The 14,698-nt window shown below is 41.4% G+C and overlaps 1 protein-coding gene and 1 non-coding gene across 15 annotated transcripts in view; one reads left to right on the top strand and one right to left on the bottom strand.

Moving 5' to 3' along the window:
* Positions 1 to 14,698, bottom strand: part of RNF144B (ring finger protein 144B) — a 172,497-nt gene that overhangs the window by 27,820 nt on the left and 129,979 nt on the right. For all 14 annotated transcript variants that reach the window (XM_077143470.1, XM_077143468.1, XM_077143469.1 and 11 more), the window contains one exon: positions 7,702 to 7,806. In XM_077143470.1, the coding sequence (XP_076999585.1) occupies positions 7,702 to 7,806 (105 nt within the window). The remainder of the gene's footprint in view (positions 1 to 7,701; positions 7,807 to 14,698) is intronic.
* LOC143669395 (U6 spliceosomal RNA) lies at positions 2,511 to 2,617 on the top strand. Its single transcript, XR_013168907.1, has one exon. It is a non-coding gene; the product is annotated as a U6 spliceosomal RNA (small nuclear RNA).

Here is a 14,698-nt window from a genome sequence, read left to right as displayed (position 1 = left end):
ACAAAAAAGCAATAAATTTCAAAGCACATCACAACAATTAGTTGTAGAAAAGATTTCAGAGTTTGGTATGGGTTACAATTCCACAATTTTAGGTTTTTACTTCTAGCTGCTCTAAGATACTGGAGACTAAAAGAAATATCAATATAATGATTCAGCAATCATACTCGTTTATTAAACCCTACCTTCTCTGTCTAACTCCACCATCACCTTTTGATCTTTCTCCCACTCTTCAAGGGTATTTGGGCTATGGTCATTCTAACTTTTTCATGTTAGAAGGGGCTGTCAATAATATGGGGTAGGGAGATGGAACTAGCTGATGTTCTGGAAAGGCTGGGCCTCTGGATTTAAATCCAGAGGCCCATCTAGAGGTTGTAGGTTTCTAGAAAATTACTCTAGTAAATGGCACCTTTGTAGAATCTTATATAATGCCCTAGGTGTTCTTTAGGATTGACTGGAATGGTTTTGGTTGGGGGTTGGCAAATTGTGATAGGTAGCAATGTATAACTGAAGCTTGCATAAAAGCGACCTTCAGAGTAGCCTTTCGACTCTATTTGAATTCTCTCTGCCACTGATACTTTATTTGTTACACTTCTGTTCCCCCTTTTGGTCAGGATGGCATTGTTGATTCCACAGTGCCAGGGCCAGGCTCATCCCTGGGGGTCATCTCCCATGCTGCCAGGGAGACTTTCACCCCTAGATGTCACTTAGCATTCTTTTTTAATTTTTATTTTTAAATAAGTTTAAGACTTACAAAAAGTTGCAAAATTTGTATAAAGTTTCTGCATACCACTCCCCAAACTTCTCCTAATGTTAACATCTTCTGTAACCACAGTTCAGTTATTGAAATTGACAAATTTACATTGATACAATGAACTGATCTGCAGGCCTTATTCAAATTTCCAAAATTGTTCTACCGAAGTCCATTTTTGTAGTCGAAATCCAATCTGCTTGCATTTAGCTGTCATCTTCGTAGTCTTCTCCAATCTGTGACGGTTCCTCAGTCTTGCTTGGCCTTTCATTACCTTGGCATGCCTGAAGAGTCCAGTCCAGAGGTTTTGTACAAACCCCTCATTTGGATCTGTCTGATGCTTTCTCATGATTAGACTGAAATTGTACGTTTTTAACAAGAATGTTACAAAAGTGATGTTATGCCAACAGGGGGTACATGAGGACGACATGGCTCCTTACTGGTGATGTTAATTTTTTAACTTGTTTAAGGTGATTCTGCCAAGTTTCTCTACCCTTTGTAATCAATACATGCTTCATAGGGAGACCCTCTGTGACTCTGAGATACACAAATATCCTGCTTCAACTCATGTCTTTGCACCCAAATTTTTGAATCCATCTGTGATTCTTGCCTAATAGAAAAGTAAAGAGTCCTTAACATCATTTAAACTTATTTTTTACTCTTTCTTCTCTGCAATCTGTGCTAATCTATCTGTTAAACAGAAGTTTCTCTCTCTTTCTTTCTAAGCATAACTGATCACTTTTCCTCCTTACCATCCTTCTGGAAATTCTTCCCCCAGAAGAAAAAAATAATTAATTCAAAGAGAAAATAAGTCACTTTCGTTTTAATAGAACAAAAGGAATAATGTTAGAACAACAACAAAAGCAACAGGAAGCTACTAATTGCCTGTAATCACTGCTTTTTCTTTTTTTCCTAGTAAAATTGAGTCTGGGGATGCTTATTGATTACCCAGTTCCTACTTGACTGACCCACTCCACGTGCAGCAACATAACCAAGGCAGGCAGGGTATGCACACATGCAGGTGCTGTAACTATTATACATAACAGCCAATTGGATCACCTAACATCCACAACCAGGAAGAAAGGTAAACTGAGGCACACTCTTGCTTATCATTATTAACATATGTTCCAGTTTGCTAGCTGCCGGAATGCAACACACCAGAGACAGATTGGCTTTTAATAAAAGGGGATTTCTTTTGTTAGTTCTGCAGAGGAAAGGCAGCTAACTCTCCACTGAGGTTCTTTCTCACGTGGGAAGGCACAGGGTGATCTCTGCTGGCCTTCTCTCCAGGCCCCTGGGTTCCAACAACTTTCCCCAGGGTGATTCCTTTCTGCATCTCCAAAGGCCTGGGCTGAGCTGTGAGTGCTGAGATGAGGTATGCTGAGCTGCTTGGGCTGTGCTACCTTGCGCTCTCTCATTTAAGCACCAGTCAATTAAGTCAAACGTCATTCATTGCAGCAGGCACGCCTCCTAGCCGACTGCAGATGTAATCAGCAACAGATGAGGTTCATGTACCATTGGCTCATGTCCACAGCAACAGAACCAGGTGTCTTCACCTGGCCAAGTTGACAACTGAATCTAACTACCACAACATATGACAGTCTATTTAAGCAAATATACCAAGCACCTACATAAATCTCAAAGCCACTGACGTCGAACCCTACCAAAAACAAAAGGAAAAAGGAGACAATGGAGCCTGCTTGCCACAGAAGCATTTATGTAGAAAGTGAGGTACGTTCTCATAAGAATATTGACAGATGCAGTGCTTGCTTCGGCAGCACATATACTAAAATTGGAACAATACAGAAAAGATTAGCATGGCCCCTGCGCAAGGATGACACACAAATTCGTGAAGCGTTCCATATTAAAAAAAAAAAAAGAATATTGACAGATGCAATATGCAATATATGTTGCCTTTTAGTTAGGAACTTCATCCTCAATTAAGCAAACAGAAACTAATCCCCAAAAGCAATGGATTTGCTTCATGTAAGGACTACCTAGTAGAGTGAAGCCAAAGCCCAAGGACGAAATCACTCAGATTTTACCTAGGTTTGGAATTTACATCCTATTTCTGCTAAAGTTGCTTTTAAAAATTAAGGAAATAGTTCGATTCTCGGTCCATGCACTTGCCAAAAAACAAACAAGCAAAACAAACAAACAAACAAAAAATTCAACAAATGGTGCGGCAATAATTGGATCTTCACATGGAAAAATAATGAAATGTGACCCTGCCATACAGTATACAAAAAAAAAAAAATTAAAGAAATAGGCTAAACAAAGAATGCAACAATTCAGATCACCAAGCGATGGTGCTGATCACTAGATTATGGCAGCATATTAAAGATTCGGCAATTTTTTAGGTAATGACTTGGAAAAACAATGGCAGGAGAGAGAGTACTGGCATTACAGACATGTGCCTTTGTAGTGATGCAGAAAATAAAAATAATTTCTCTTTCAACCCAGGATAAGAGAAGTGCTCTTCTTAACAGAGGGGAAAAAAGACTCAGTGAATTCACTTGAGTGAAATAACCCAAGCTAAGGTCTCATTACCTAAATAGAAGTTAGATATTTAATCCTAGCTGAAAAAAAAACAAGACGGCCCTCACAGTCTCAGAGCCAGAAGGCAGAGTCCACTGAGGAAGTGAAAGTAAAGCCAAGGTCACTGACGCTTCCCCACGGCTCACAGCAGGCAGCCACTACTGCCCTGCTATTTTCATCTGTTCTGCAGAGACCTCATCAGGCCATGGAGCCAAGATCGGCTCCTCTTATCAGCCCTGGATTCATCTGCGTGATCAACCCACCAGCCACAGGCAACCCACTGCTGTTTCATTTTCTTAAATTTGCCTTCAGTTAAAGCAACAGCTTAGAAACATTATTCTCCATTTGTAGCCAGTTTTGAAAGAAGTTTTAAAACAAAATTGAGCTGGGAGCCTTCAAAACTTCTATTAACTCTGGCTTAGCAGTTTAGTTTATCCATTGTCTGCCCAGAGTTGGACTGTTCTCCAGCCAAAGGTCATTACACAAACACCTAATTCCTGCCCTTCCAGATCCTGATACCAACAGGAAGAGGGCCACCTGCTTGTACATCCTTGTCTATCCCCTGCACCAGCTTCAGGCTGTGATAGTGGGAAGGAAGGGTGTTGAAGGACGAGATGGCAAGTGGAGGTAGTGCTAACAAGGGGTGATTTGGGGGACCATTTAGGTCTTTATAACTTCTGTAGCCTGTTCCCAAGTCACCCTATATCACATGCAATCGAAGCAAAAACTGCACTTATTTTGCAAAGGTAGCTTCAAAGTCCTTATTTGAAGATTCTTTCAAAATCCCCTGCTCCCTATCCCCTCACCCCAGTTCTCCAGATGGGCCCCACCAGGAATCCTCTCCTATAGGAATTCTGGAACCGCCATTCTTAGCAACAGCAGCTATGCCCAGCCTTCTGCTGGGTTTTGTGGCACAACCAACACTAGGTCGGCTGGTCTCTTCAGTGCCTGGGGACCTGGAACGATGACAGGTGGGTGAGATGCTCTCCTCTGCCCTGGCACTGCCAGCTGGCCTCAGGAAGATGTTCAATTTCTTTGTCTGTGTAATGCTAAATACAATTCAAATGGGTTCTGAGCTCACCATGCAAGTTTACATGTCCCAGACAAACAGTTCCGGCTCCCCCGTGTTTAAGTGGTGGCATGCTAATTCCACAACCACTCTAAGGGAGCTGCTTAAAGTTAGTTGGCACCTGTTTTTTTTTTTCAACAGGGTAACTGACTTCAAGCAAGCAAGGGCCTGGTCTAAAGTAAGGCTATCAGAACAATCTGTGTCCTGCCTTTCCTAATCCCAGGTTGGATAAGATTCCTGGATCAGGCCCATTGGCAAAGCCCTGCAAAAGCAGCAGCTGAAAAGTACAAGATGACGCAATAAGGGAAAGTTTTGCTTTTCCCTGGCTGCCAGTGGGCTCACCCCTGGTCACACAGCCTAGAGAATCGCTCTCTCCAATCAGATTTCACAGCACTGAAGGCAAAGCTAAGATTCTCTATTGTTTCCAACATAAGTGGACAGTATTTTAAATGGGCTTTAAATGCTTCACTGACAAGGCTCTTCCTGGTAGACAAAAGTCAAGGGGCAGAGCCACAGCTGAACCAATCTGGAGGAATCACGAAGCAAGACCCTGCCGAAAGCCAGCAGGAGACAAACTCATCCAGCACAGCCAGCTGCGGACATTAGACCTGCAGGAAAAGCTTTAGGAGGAGAGAACTTAAATCCCTGGTGTCCGCTGAAGATGAAGAAACGTGACGCTGAAATGCATTATATAAAATAGCTGATGAAGAGCAAGACAAAGGGAATTTTAGCCTCATTCAGAATGATTTTTAATAAGCAAAGTATATTTATGGATTACTTGTATAATTAAATGTTTTTTAAAGGGCAGAGGGAAGCAGTCAGAGATAGAACCCAATCAAGCACAGTGCATATGCCTCACTGTGATATACTCAATAATATCTCAATGACGAGCTCCATATTATAACCACAACTATGGATGGATGTGCTGGTTTGAAAGGAAGTATGCCCCCTAGAAAAGCCATGTTTTAATCAAAATCCCATTTCATAAAGGTAGAATAATCCCTATTCAATACTGTATGTTTGAAACTGTAATCAGATCATTTCCCTAGATGATGTGATTTAGTCAAGAGTGGTTGTTGAGCTGGATTTGGTGACAACATGTCTCCACCCATTTGGATGGGTCTTGATTGGTTTATTGGAGTCCTATAAAAGAGGAAATATTTTGGAGAATGGGAGATTCAGAGAGAGCAGCACCACGAAGCAGAGTCCACCAGCCAGCAACCTTTGGAGATGAAGAAGGAAAACGCCTCCCGGGGAGCTTCATGAAACCGGAAGCCAGGAGAGAAAGCTAGCAGATGACACTGTGTTGGCCATGTGCCCTTCCAGCCGAGAGAGAAGTCCTGACTGTGTTCGCCATGTGCCTTCTCACTTGAGAGAGAGACCCTGAACTTCATCGCCCTTCTTGAACCAAGGTCTCTTTCCCTGGATGGATGCCTTAGATTGGACATTTCTATAGACCTGTTTTGATTGGGACATTCTCTTGGCCTTAGAACTGTAAACTAACAACTTATTAAATTCATACCTTTTTAAAAGCCATTCCGTTTCTGGTATATTGCATTCTGACAGTTAGCAACCAAGAACAATGGGGAAAACCTAATGTAAAGCAAGCCAGTATAGGAGATTCTGGGGCCTCGGTTCACGTGTGGGTCTTAAGTGCTTTGCAAGGAGTCCATGCAAAGTGATGAAGCTACCAATATTTTTAATATAATCCATTAATTTCTCAGTTCAAAATGAGAGGCAATCACCACTACCCACCACATTTTTTTTATTCTGGGGGAAAAAAAGCATCAAGTCAGATAAGAACATTTGATTACTGTACATTTATGCCCATCTTTACTCAGGTTCTTAGCAAGATCAATGAGGACAGAAACAGTCCATTAACGGCCTGGAGTGTCTTCTTACTCATCTAATGGGGAACAGACTTAAGAGAACTTAACAAATACCATAGTTTTGTTTGGAATATGTTTTTGTTTTTTGTTTTTTTTTTGTCAAATAAATTTTTGTAATTTTTAAGGAGCCACGATGGATTTGTTTTAAGACGGTCTGAAAGCAAAATTATTTTTAAAGTAAAACTGGGTAACAGAAACCAGAACAAGGAAAGTGTGAATGACAATGTGGGAAGAAGTACAGCGACAAAGGGATAAAGAGGAAAAAAGGAGAAGAAAACTGGGACTATGAAGAGAAAATGTCCATACAAAGAAAATTAGAAAATTTCAGCTCTGTCCCAAGGAATGGTGAGGCAAACTACAGCCTGTCTTCACCTGCTTGTCTGAACACATTAAGCCCCTAACATTCGATTGGCAAAATGTCAGTGGCTAATGGTTCCATTTATTTAAAATTCTAGACCAATACTCTCCAATTGAACACTCTGTGAGGAAGGACACATTCTATTATGTTTCTTCCAACCTGGTAGTCTAACCACATGTGGCTACTGAACACATGAAATGTGGCTAATACAAGAGAAGAACTGAATTTTACATATTAATTAATTACAGTTTAAATACCCGCTGATGGCTAGTGGCTATGGGATGGGAAAGCCCGGGTCTAGAGCATAGGAATGTGGTTCATTTCATAGGCTTCTTTTGAAACTTCATGAAACTATTCAATTCGTTTATGCTTAACAGATTGTGTATACATGAATTAGATACGAATTCATTTCAGACACAGCTCTTGCCTCCTGGCCCATCTCATACTTTTCACTTTTCTAACTACTGACTCATTCGTTTAATATCTTTCTGCTAGATCAGAAGCTCCATGAGGACAGGCATTGGGTCTGTGTCATTCACCTCTCCCTCCTGGCTTAGAACAGGGTCCAGCACATCGTGTGTTCTTAATAAAAATGTGACCCATCGGGCATCAGGAAAACAAGTCAAAAAAAAGCAGCTTTCTTGGAAGGATTATAAATAGAAGCCCGAGTCCAATTTTGAAAACCATTTCAAAGTTGCATGGCTCAACAGTGCTCTGGATCGCTAACCTAAGTTTAAGTTTTCCTCACTTTAATTTCCTTTTGTCCATTAATCACACCAAAGTATTAAAGATCACACGACCCCTCACCATTCAGCCTACAAATCTCACCTTTGGGACATTTGATTTCCAGCATGATCACCTATTCTAGAGCTTCTTCCAAATTCTGATAGCATGTATAAATAGAACAAAGGTAAATAATAGCTTTAATAACCTATATAAAGAGGTACCAAAGGTAGATAGCAATAAAACACTCCTTTAAAAAAGTTAACCTCAGTATTCTGTTTCTAGATGCCTAGCAGGCAGGGATGTAAGGGCCAAGACATGAGTAAAGACTGTCAATAGGGAGGAAGGGAAGATACATCCTGAGATTCCTCCATACCTCCGCTTCCTGCAGGGTCCCGTGGTTTAGGCACACCATGTCTGGGCAAGTGATGGGAGACCCACATCCTTCTCGGATTGCCAGCTGCATGTACTGTTTCAGGCACTAGAAGTTTGGAAGGAAAAAGACAGATAATTACTCACCACATTACAGTAGCACAAAGGTTCTGTTAACAGAACCACCACTGCCTCTGCTTCCTTAATTGGCAGTGCTGGGCTCATGTACTCAGGAAACATAACTTATCACAAATGCGAATACTAAGAGCCATCACTTTGGAAAGAATGCAGAGACGGACGATTAATTATGTATGACTTCATCCCAAGAGTACTAAGTTTATTCAAGGCAACAAGTCAAATTCCTGCATGCTAATATTTTCTCCACCACAGACTGAGAAAAGAAGAAACACTCTTTTGCACTAAGGGCAAAGAGCCTTCTTAAAAACAAAACAAAAACAAATCTTAGGTGACTTCCCAATTCTATTTTTGACCAGTGTTCCCCCCTTCATAGTTTGCCTGGAAGTAAAATAAGACCCCTGCGACCCTGGCCAAACAGAATCAAAGTAAGATGAGCAATGGTTTATCTTACCTAGCAATACTCGTAACAAGCAAAGGCACCTAAGAAAAGATAAAGACAAAGTGGGAAGAGCTGGTGACTTCCTGCTGACTGGGGACAGCAGGGACAATTTGGGAAAATGAGACCTTCCTCAGAAATTTGAACCTTAGTGAATAACAAGAGGAGGAGGTTTGAGTAGTAAAAGTCACTGGTCACCTGGGGAAAATAGAAATTGGACAGAAAAAAAAAGGAACCCAGAGAGGAGACAAAGGAGGACACCAACGACAGGTAGCATCTACACGCTGCCCGTTAGGTCTTCAGCAGTGTGTGGAGTGAGAGTCTGGATTAGAAGTGGGGAGAGAAACTGACAATGTTGTGGAGGTCTCCAACTCCTCTCTTCGCCCCCCCAACCCACTCCTATGCCCACAGGAACACTGAAAGCAGTAGTTCCAGCAGAGAGAACTCAAAGAAATCCGGACGGTGTCTCTTCAACTTCTCTTAATTTGCTTATAGCACTTTTGTATACATGTGACGAAGAAAAGACAAGTCCAAATATGAGTATACCCCTCCAGAAATACATAAGCTCATCAATGAATTAATGCCTTATAAGGTGATGATTATTTATAATTGGGTTCAGATTTTTCAAATTGATGAATGTATCAAACTACTAAATTAAAAGTCTTACTGTTGTACCAACCTTTTATAAAAACATAAACCAATAAACAAATATTACAATCAGAGTACTGATGACATAAATGTGAGATCCATTCCCCTCACTGATGACCTTTACTCATTTTCCCAATCTGAAAGTAACACTAATTTCACTATGGCATTGCTTCAGAAAAATAATTATGGATTTATCTGATGGAAAGGCCTGTTACAATGTACTGATAAATCATTGACTAGGACAAAACATATAAACCAAATCTGTATCTCTTCAAGTAGCTCGCAATGGCCTTCCCCAAGGAGCCAAGTTTTTCTATGCTGTCCATCATGGCAAAAAATGGAAAATAACTTAAATATCCGAAATAGAAGAATACTTAAATCAATCATGTGAAATTCAGACAACGAAGTGGTGCAGATTCTTTAAAGGGGTTTTCATTTGATATTTGAAGACATGGGAAAATGCTTCTGATTTAGCATGAATCGGGAGGTAAAAATATTTGGGAAGGGGACCTCTTAAATCCTTGCCCTAAGACTGACCTCAGTATAGACACTATACATTCACTTTTTCGCTCAAGAGAAGGGAGCACTGACACTTGCTCTACCAAACTTGGTCTCCAGTACCAGAAGCAGCGCCGAGGACTAGACAGCAGTAGCAAGGAAACGGGAAAGAAGCACTGAGACTGGCAAGTGAAACACAAGAATAGTACAAGTGGCTCACAAAAGGGAGTGCCGTAGCCAGGGACAGATGGATCAACAATGTGAAGGCCAGTCCATCCCGCTGTGTTTTGGAGGTTTGGCTTTCCTTCTGCCACACTAATTCCAGTGTAACTAACTTGAGCCACACCCCCAGCTGCCACTTCAAGAAAGTAGGAAGACTGAAAAGGGATGGTCTCTAGTCTTGGGAGAAACAAAGCAGACAGTGCAATGAAGTTAGAATCCTAATATCTGGGTTCTAAATAGGGTTCAACTTGATCAGGTAACCACAGGAAAACTGCTTAACCTCTGATGCAGGCTCCATTTTCTTCATTTTAAAAATGGGGATGAAAATACCTGTTATGGTTCCCTCATAAGGGTTTTGAACTTACATGCACACACACAAATCTGAAATTTTGTATAAAGAAGCCCTTCATTAATTCACAAACTGCAGCGCATTAGGTCATATTTTTACTCCACTTCACCTGGTCTTAGACTGTTTATCAAAAACTTAGTAGGGAAATATTAACCCTTTGCCTTCTGAGATTGCCACTTTTTTCCCCCACTTCCTGCAAGGGAACAGTTAAGCCACTTAACAGTGGGCAGTTGCATCAACAGAACTGATATTTGTAACAGATCAAAGTTTTTATTTTGAAATATTTTTAAACTGAGAGGACAGAAAACTCTGATACCCTCCCAGATACCTAGATCTACCAATTTAAACATTTTGCCACCTTTGCCACATCATTCTATCTGTCTATCTATTCTATCTGTCTATCTATTCTCGGACCATTTGAAAGCAGGTTACACGCATCATAACCCATGTACATTTCCTGTAAACTATGAGGGGAGGGGGAGGGGAGGGAATAAGGAAAGGAGATGAGGAAAAGAGAGGAATGGAGATGAGAGGAGAGAAGATGGGAGGAAAGCAGATGAGGGAGGAAGGAGGGGAGAGAAGGGGAGAAACATTTTGAAGAATCCTCCAGATGCAGGTATTTGAAGATCCTTGGAGAAGCAACACAGACATAGATGTGTGGACATGCTTTGAGACAGAGAGAACTTCAGAGAAACCACTGGACTTAGAAGCTGAAAGCATCGAAACCCAGGAGCAAAGGGACAGCAGACACTGCCATGTACTTTCCCATGGGATACTAAGCAAGCCACAATCCAGAGTTTTGCCCCAGAGAAGTTAATTAAGTAAGAACCTCAGATATCAGCCACGTGCCTTCCCAGCTGACAGAAATCCCAGATGCCATTCTGCCTTTCTTTGGAATCAAGTTATCTTTTTCTGGATGCCTCATCTTGGACATTTTGAAGGCCTGAGAACTGTAAATTTGTAACTTAATAAATTCCCTTTATCAAATCATTCCATTTCTGGTATACTGCATTCTGGCAGCATTAGCAAACTAAAACAGTTCAGCCCTAGGAATTCCCGCATTTACATGATTCAGGATGTCCCCTCTTCCCATGAAACACCTTCCTTGCAGACCCAGCCACTACACTCTATGTCCTACAGCCAGTAATCCCTTGCCCCAGGCAGCACAATTTGACTACTCTCTCACAGAGTTTGGCAGGAGAGCTCTTTGAGCCACTTCCTATACGCAGGGCAAGTTCTAGGATAAAGAGTCCCTCAGGCCAGCACCAGACAGATTGAGCCAGACATACATGCATTCAGTATGTGCATGAAGGTTACTCTGCTCTCTCTGCAACCAGGACCAGGATTCTGCACTGGGAGCACAGGCGGGCTCTGCACTGAACCAGTGAGTTGGGGGAAGAGGTGCCCTTCAGGGAACCCCAAGATGCTACCACTTTTAAGTAGCCTTTTCATGATTCAGTGATTGTCCTGTTACTGCAGTTCTTTAGCTATTTGTTTGGAACTTTGAGAAATATTTTGTCCAATATTTTGTCCAAAGTTCTTGCCAATTGTTCAAAGCTGCTATTGGGGCACAGAGCCTTGAAACGTCTCTTAATAGAGTTTTTGATTCCACTTTCCCCAACATACCAACTAACCCACTTCCCATGCCCTCGGGGTTCCCTATCTCGGTAAATGGCATCACCAGTCCTTGTGGTTCTATATAAACCCTGCATGGCTGAAAATGCTTCTATTTTCTACCAGACTAATTAAGTAAAATGTTGACTGTTCAAAACTGCCATTCTTGATTCTTATTTTCCCCAGACTCCATAACCAAAACATGTACCAATTCTAAATGCTACTCGCCATCCACTGTAGACCAAGTTACCATCACCCCACTCGAGGACTCCTGAAAATATTTCCCCAATGCTCTCTTGATGTCCACTCCACAAAGCAGCCAGAGTGATTTTTATACATCTTTGTAAAATGTAAGTCATATTGTACTTTTCTGCCCAAAACCCTGCAATGGATTTCCGTCTCATTTAGATTACATCTCAAACTCCTTACCATGGCTCACAAGGTTCTATGTTTCTACCTCTTACCTACTACTTTGACCTCATTCCACCACCATTACTCTGAGAATACAGGCTGTATTAGTTAGGGTTCTCTAGAGAAACAGAATCAACAGGAAATATCTGTAAATATAAAATTTATAAAAGTGTCTCACATAACCATGGGAACATAGAGTCCAAAATCTATAGGGCAGGCTGTGAGGCTGATGACTCCAATGGGGGGTCTGGATAACTCCACAGGACTGGCTCACCAGTAGAAGCAGGAAGAGAGTCTGTCTCTTCTGAACCCTCCTTAAAAGGCTTCCAGTGATTAGATTAAGCATCACTCACTGCAGAAGACACTCCCCTTGGCTGATTACAACTGAAATCAGCTGTGGATGTGGCTGATATGATCATGATTTAATTCTATGAAGTGTCCTCATAGCAACAGATAGGCCAGCACTAGTCCAACCAGACAAAAAGGTACCACCACCTGGCCAAGTTGACACATGAACCTGACCATGACACAGGCCTTCTCGCTATTTGTGCAATTTGCCAAAATTGCTCTTATCATAAGGCCCTTCTTTGCCCTGGCCATTTCTTCTCCCTGGATTGCTCCTTCCCCAGATGGCTCACCTCTCACCTCATTCAGGGTTCTAGTCAACATTACCTCCTCAGACTAAGTCTTCCCCAGCTAAAAATGTCAATACTCACTGTCCCTGTAAGGTCTGTTTACCCACTTTTATTGTTCTTTCTAGCACTTTTCACTATCTAACATTACTCACTTGTGTAATATACATTTGCCCCATTAGAAGATAAGCTACAAGAACTAAGGGTTTTTGTCTTGTTCTCTGATACATTCTAGAAAAGCATGTAGAAGGCTACAAAACATATTTGTTGCATGACTTGATAAATTCCTATGATGGTTAATTCCATGGGTCACCTTGACTAGTGTGATGATTTGGAGGTTTTATAGACCCCAGAAAAGATTACGTTCTTAAAGCGAATCCATTACTATGGCTGTAGAGCTATTGCGGTGGGACCTTTTGATGAGGTCATTTCAGTTGAGATGTGTCTCGGGTGGGTCTTAAGCCTCTTAACAGAGCCCTTTATAAGAGCATGAAATAAAAAGAAAACAGAATCTGAGAGAGAAGGACATGAACTCTGAGAGAGAACTGTGGCTCAAACGAGCCACAGACAGAGCATCCAGAACTGAGAGAGAAGGACAAGCAGACAACTTTGCCATTTGCTTTCTCATGTGACGAGGATCTGAAGATTGCCGGATCACCTGCTGATGCCTTAATTTGGACATTTTCACAGCCTCAGACCTGTAAGCTTGTAAGTTAATAAATCTCCATTATAAAAGTCAACCTGGGGGTGGGCCACAGTGGTTCAGCAGGCAGAGTTCTCGCCTGCCATGCCAGAGACCTGTGTTCGATTCCCAGTGCCTGCCCATGCAAAAGAAAAAAAAAAGTCAACCCATTTCTGGTATGTTGCATTTTGTTAGCTTTAGCAAACAAAAATAGCTAGTTTATGGTGTCCACCTGTTTGGTCAAGCAAGCACTGGTCTGATTGTTGTCGTGAGAATATCTTGTAGATGGATTTGTGCATCTATAGTCAGTTGATTGCAACTACAGCTGATTACATCTACAATTAACAAAGGAAATTGCTCTCAGCAATGCAGGGAGCCTCTTCATCTAATCAGTTGGAGATTATAAGGCCAGAATTGAGGATGTCAAAAGTCAGAAAGAAGAAGTCCTGCCTACCATGGCCAGCCAATTCTCCTGGGGAATACAACTTCACTTTTATTGGAGTTTCTAACTTGCCACCTGTCCTACAGAATTCAGTCCAGCCAATCACCATGCTTGCCAGAGCCAATTCCTATAATAAATCTTTTTACTATTTACCTACAGACACACATATATCCTGTCAGTTCTGTTTCTCTAGAGAACCTTAATACAGTTATCAAGTCCTATCACCCCAATTCCTAAACATGGCTTAGGACTATCTCTTCTGAAACCACCCTAGGCGCAGTTGCCACTATCTCTTGCTTGGGCTTCTTCCTTAGACCATTCAATGGCTGTCCTGCATCACTTGCTGCCTCTTTCTAATTGATCATCCACATTGTGGGCAGAAGGAGATGTAAAAATTTTAAGTCTGATATGTTCTCACATTGCTTAAAACCCCTCCACGATTATAAGCACTCTATATCTCCTTTGTAGCACTTTCTATGATTGGGGTTCAATACTGTACAGGATTATATACCCCTCAACTTCAAACTTTTCCACTCTTTCTCTACCCTGCCAACCTTAAGTGAAATTTCAACATTTAGATTCCTTCAATTAAAACTTTGTCTCTAGAAAGTTCTAATCACCATTCACAAGTAAATATGGCAGAAGAATATGTTAGTATAGTTTAGTCAAACAGGCGAGTGGCTCTCTAGCAGAGGACAAGAATCTGATAAAAAGAATATAAGACAGATTTATTTTTCTGTATGCTATATGACAGGGGTCACGTTTCATTCTTTTTCCATGTGAGTATCCCGTTATTGCAGCACCATTTGTGAATTTTTTGGTTTGTTCTGGGAAGTGCATGGGCTAGGAATCAAACCTGGTTCTCCCACATGGCAGGCAAGATTTCTACCATTGAACTATCCTTGCACCCTCAAGACAGATACGTTTTT

The sequence above is a fragment of the Tamandua tetradactyla genome, chromosome 25 (genome assembly GCF_023851605.1).
Source record: "Tamandua tetradactyla isolate mTamTet1 chromosome 25, mTamTet1.pri, whole genome shotgun sequence".
In the NCBI taxonomy this organism is placed as follows: Eukaryota; Metazoa; Chordata; class Mammalia; order Pilosa; family Myrmecophagidae; genus Tamandua; species Tamandua tetradactyla.
The sequence above is the reverse complement of the archived record's forward strand: the minus strand, read 5'-3'. Positions and strand labels throughout refer to the sequence as shown.